This window comes from Centruroides sculpturatus, unplaced genomic scaffold, assembly GCF_000671375.1.
Source record: "Centruroides sculpturatus isolate CEXI.00-Female unplaced genomic scaffold, Cexi_2.0 scaffold1465, whole genome shotgun sequence".
Classification (NCBI taxonomy): domain Eukaryota; kingdom Metazoa; phylum Arthropoda; class Arachnida; order Scorpiones; family Buthidae; genus Centruroides; species Centruroides sculpturatus.
The window spans coordinates 185,728-191,488 of NW_019385628.1; the positions used below are offsets into that span (position 1 = coordinate 185,728).

A 5,761-nucleotide genomic window follows, 5' to 3' on the forward strand; every position below is an offset into this window, starting at 1 on the left:
TATGATATTATTGCATTTCGAGTCACTTGGATTTTACAAATACGTGTGCCGGGCTGTGAACGGCTCATGTATTTGTAAAATCTAAGTGACTCGTACAACAGGGAATTCATATAAAACGGAATAATCAACAGTGTTATAGGGGGGTCGACTGAATTAAGTTTTTTGGAAAAAATCAAAACATATTTGAAACTGTTTTATCATTATCATCAGATATTTTCATAAATTCACAACTGATAATGTATTCTGTCTAATATATTATAATTAATGTATGTACAAATCTAAATATAATCTAAGATCCTGTTCAGTTATATAAATTACACAACATAACATTCATCACAGAACCAAGACATTAAAATTTTTTATAGTTTTCTATACTTTTTTGGTAAAAGCAAAAAAAACAAACATACTTGAAATTATAGAAATTCAAGTAAAATTTTAATACCTAAAAATTTTATATAATTCTTCCAGAGAATTTTAAAAAATTAATTAAATTTAAAATTATTACATATTATTTTAATAATAATCTTGTAATATAGTCAATTCAATGAATATATTATAACTATATAACTGTCTATAACTAAAGAAGGATCTAACATCACTAATTTCAATTTATGTTTGCACAAACTTATTACAAATCATTGCCGAGGAGAAAAAAATAGTATTTTTTATTATTGAAAGCCAAGAAATTACACATACTGTCATTAGCACTTGTACCATATTACATTATGCCCATAAACACAAAAAATAAATTTATATATTAATGAAATAAAAAACTCTGAATTATAAATTAATGCAGTCAATTATATCTAGCAATTAATAACAACATACATCTTATTAAAATCTGTATATAAAGTATTTGTATATAACTTAAAATGAAACCCCTCAAAAGTTACCATTTACGTCTTAAAATAAGAACAAAAATTATATTAAACATGTTGATACTATCAAAATATTTTAATAACTTATATATTTCTATATAAACTAACTTATTTCAAAATAAAAAAGATTTATCTTATAAATTTTTCTTTTCTAGTAATGATTATGATAAAATATTTTAAAATTTCATTGTGTTGAATACTTATGACAAGAATAATAGAAAAGTCATCCTATTTTCTGATAAACATAGTCAAATTGCATTTGGATAAAATTTCAGTGATTTTTATTGTGTACTAGTAGTTAACTAATAGTTATTTATCTTCTAAAATCAATTAGAATTCAAAGATCACAGAAATATTTTATTTAATGCTATTACTCTGGTAGTCTTATTATTTTTGTCAGTATTTTTATAAATTATGATGACAGTATTAAATCAGTATAACTAGAGTTACAAAACAGAGTTAAAACTTGAGAATTCTTAACACATAATATACTCAACATAAAATTTTTTATCAATAATATATGTTAAATTATTCAAGATTGTATGATACAACATAAATAATTAAGCTTATATTAAGTAACATTAGTATTTTAATTCATTTACAATTATAGCTTGCATATAAAATATTTGTTTGCATATAAAATATTTGTTTACATTTCAAAAATATATAATTAAAATTTGTGATTTTATCCTATGGGATTTGCATGATGAATAAAATAAAAATTTTCTATCTGCAATTGTAAAGTACTTGAAATATGTAAAATGGTAGATAAAAACTTAAATATTTAATCCAAACAAATTTTTATTAATTTTATTATTAGTTAGATTCTTTTAATTGTTTCTTCATTTGATGCTTTTCTATTTAATTTGAAAGAGCATTATAGTCTAAAATCTTATGGTAGTATTACAGTAGTAACAACAACTACAAGTATGATAAAAATTATCATCTAAGTTTTAGAATGCAAACATTTTCTAATAAATCCTGTCATAAAATAAACAACTGATGAATTATTCCTAATATTTATAATTGTCTAATCTTCTCAGTACCAACAGCTAGTAACCAAAAGATGTCTTATCATAAGATATACATTATAATTATAAGGCTACAATATAAGGTTTATTAAACAAAAACATGCTCATATAATGAATTAATATTTTTAATTCATTATATGAGCATAATTCCAATATATATTCTTATTAATATGATTTATATATTATCCAATTTATCTTTTCTTATTTGATTTTATTTAATTCACTTAATGATAGAGAATTAAGACTTTTTGTTAGCTTCTCCTGAAAATATTTTACAATTTCAATCTCAAGTCCACATGATTCAATATATAAACGTTAAAAACTACACACAAATATTTTTTATTGTGTTTTATATTAACTAATTGCTTAATAATAAAACTATAATTTCATTTATAACAAACAAATGAATTATTATACAATAATCTATCAACTTTTTTTGCTTATGCATTATCAAAATGCAGTGTGAACTATTATGTTTCATAGGCAAGGAATCCTATACTATATTCTCAACTAACTTATGAATAATTTTTTTAAGATTTGTAACAGCATGATATATATGCAAAAAATACATACAATTAAATTTTTAAAACAGTCAGATGTCAAATAGAAAAAACTATCATACCAAAAGATTTGTGTGTTTTTCAATATGACGTTTGCTTTGATGATTCAAAACTTATTTTCTGCTTATATTACAAACAGTAGGGCAATCATATCTCTTTTCTCACAAATTTTTCATTCATTGCTGTATTAGGATTTCAGCTGAAATTCTGTTTAATGTTCTACATTATATTTTCTTAAAACCAAAATATTATCCATTTTATAATAAATAAATAAGATATTTCATTGTAAATAAATAAGAGTTTTATCTATTGACCATGTGCTTTAAAATTTTTAATATAATTTATAAAAGGAATTTATTAAAATCTCTTTATGGTAAATTGAAACATTAAACATATTAGAAATATTTTAAAATATCAATAATACAACAGCGCAATAATTTTGTTTAATATATAATACTTTGTACCATGACCAAGATTATTGCTATACACAAGAAATAAATTTCTATTAATTAAACAATATGATAATCTACCAAATATTCTTATAATATTCATTATATTTGATTTATTTTAAAACTTTTTTTATCATTTATGTTAATGATGATAAAGACTGAATAGATATGATTTTAATAATCAGAAGTATTTAATTTTTTTTTTACAAAATTAAAACAAAAATTCATACTCTTTTTAAGAAATTAACATTGTTCTTACAATTCTCTTTTATAAATAAAATGATCTGATAAATGATTATTTCAGAGATTACTTGATTAAACTGTTTAGTAGTTTTTAAACTATTTTATATCTGTTATAATTTACTTAAGAACAATCTACAATGTTAATGGTATGTTGTATAAATAAGCTCAAATTCATCTTGTTAAGAAGTTTAAAATGTTCATTCAAATTTAATTCTAATAAGTTATAAAACCGAAAAATAAATAACCTAAAATATTACAGCTACGAAAACAAAGAGAAAATTGACTCTTAATATTAAAACTAGTTGATTATAACTTTTGATTAAACACATTAGGCACAAATGTGGAACAAGACAGTCGACGAAGACAAACTAAGTGAAATTAAAAACACTACAATCAATCAATCTTTTAATATATCCCAATGATATTAAAATAATTTCTCTCAATGCTGAACAAATCACAAAAACATAACCAATAAGTGATATGTAAAATAATTTTAAAAAAATAAAAATTTTATAATCAATACGTACAGTTTCTAAATATTGTTTATTATAAGTTAATTGCATAAATTAATTTTACATAATCTAATGCAATATATTTTGAAACAAATTTTGACATTATTTAACTATAAAACACGTAATTAAAAATGTCATTATCGATTTCATTTTTAATTTTATAATCTTATTAAATAATATATCATGCAAATACGAATGCCTAATATTGCAACACAGTTTCCAATTAATATTTTATTTTTCGTAATTTAAAAGTTCATTAACTTAGATTAAACAATGATATCGAAAGATAAGTTTTTTCATGCGTATGTCTCTTCTCGGCAAAATTAACTCTAAAAAAATAGAACATTTACTAGTGTTCGAATGACAAATTAGAACTGCAGGCTAAAATCATATACCGAACATTTAAACACATCACACGTATAATCTGAATTAACGATTCGAACCGTTAATAAAGATTATTAACGTGCAAAATTTTTCGAAAAAGTTTATATTATTTTTATATATAAAAGATCATTTTCACGTTATATTGATAATTTAATACGTTTATCAACGAACAATAACATATCTATAAGCCTTATGACTGGTTTGACAATTGATTTGCTAAGCTGTCATTTATATTTCAGCGTCCAGTATAATTTGTTTTTCCTTTTATTATAAAAGACTAAAACTTTTCTTTATATTTTGAATCTATAAATAGAATAAGTTCCATCCATCCTCTGACTCCACCCTAAAAAAATGTGCAAGTAGTATCTCATCTGACACAAATATCAAATATAAAAGCAAAATCTATGAGGAATGTTCGAGGAAATCTTTTTTTAACATCTATATACGCTAACTTATTTTCCTTTAACAATGATAAGTTAAACGATAAATAAAAAATAATAAAAATCTGCAACACACAAAAAAACTAGTTTATATTTACAGTACATGAGCCATAATTGGTAATAAAGCAACAAAGTATCATTGATACACTTAACAGAATAAATTCCAAAGTCAATTAAACTGTTAATAAATCATAATTTTACTATTTAATGAATATTAATTATAAAAATAAAAAATTTAAATTGCCTGTAAAAACTATTAAGAATTTTTCATCAAATGTTTATTTATTTACTCATTTAGAAATTATGTAAAGTTATAATCTTAAAAACAGCTGATCTGAAACAATTACAGTATTTAAAAAGGGGTACAGTATTTAATGCTTAGAGAAAAAGGTTAAGAAAATAATCGGTATTCATTGTCTCTATACAATAGTTAAATTTTCGATAAGATTATTATAATAAAAGAATCTATTTAAGGTTAACTGAGCAGAAGACAAGTAAATTCAGACAATGACAAGTGGAAAGTTGATACATACCAAGGTAAATATCACCAAAGGATCCACTTCCGATCTTCCTACCGAGACGATACTTGTTCCCAACGCGTAATTCCATTCCTAAATACACAAAACACGACAGAATATATCTCAAAACTTAAAGAATAACCCAAACTCCGCCAATATTCGGTCAACATCCGCCATACTTGTCATGAATCATTTGAAGGAAAGAAAACAATGACGATTTTTTAAGACCTCGTTACTTTATCAACTATACAATATATTTTAGTCAGATAAGATCCGACGTTATATTATTCTTCTTAGCTATCATTCGGGCAAATTCGAGTTGATTGATTCGATAATTAAGCGTAGGATTCATTTAGATTACGTAGCGACATCTTTGGCTCTTGTTGCTTCTTTCCGTTTTAAGATGATCGCCGAAGGGTAATCCTTACGGCGCATGCGTTTTGGGCCGCTATAGTCACGTGACGAATCGGCGTCATGTGATCCGATCACAATGAGGACCCGTTCGTATTTATTTATAGGGAAAGCGATATAAAAATTTTGGCACTTTTCACTATGGGTAACCGGGAACTTAACTTTTATATATAGTAACCGGCTAAAAACCATTGATAAATATCTAAACAATTATATATATATATATATACAGTATATATATATTTTTTATTTTTTAAATTGAATAATAAAGGTCATTGAAACGTCATATCGATTGCGCGCGATAAACTGATTGCTAATTGGATAATATTGAAAAA

The 5,761-nt window shown here is 23.5% G+C and overlaps 1 protein-coding gene across 1 annotated transcript in view; it reads right to left on the bottom strand.

Moving 5' to 3' along the window:
• LOC111640732 (casein kinase I-like) overlaps positions 1-5,488 on the bottom strand; it is a 40,556-nt gene extending 35,068 nt beyond the window's left edge. The window contains exons 1-2 of the mRNA XM_023386776.1: positions 5,195-5,488; positions 5,031-5,108 (exon numbers count right to left, since the gene is read on the bottom strand). Of these exons, the coding sequence (XP_023242544.1) occupies positions 5,031-5,108; positions 5,195-5,201 (85 nt within the window). The 5' untranslated portion in view covers positions 5,202-5,488. The remainder of the gene's footprint in view (positions 1-5,030; positions 5,109-5,194) is intronic.
• Between the last annotated feature and the right edge of the window lie 273 nt (positions 5,489-5,761).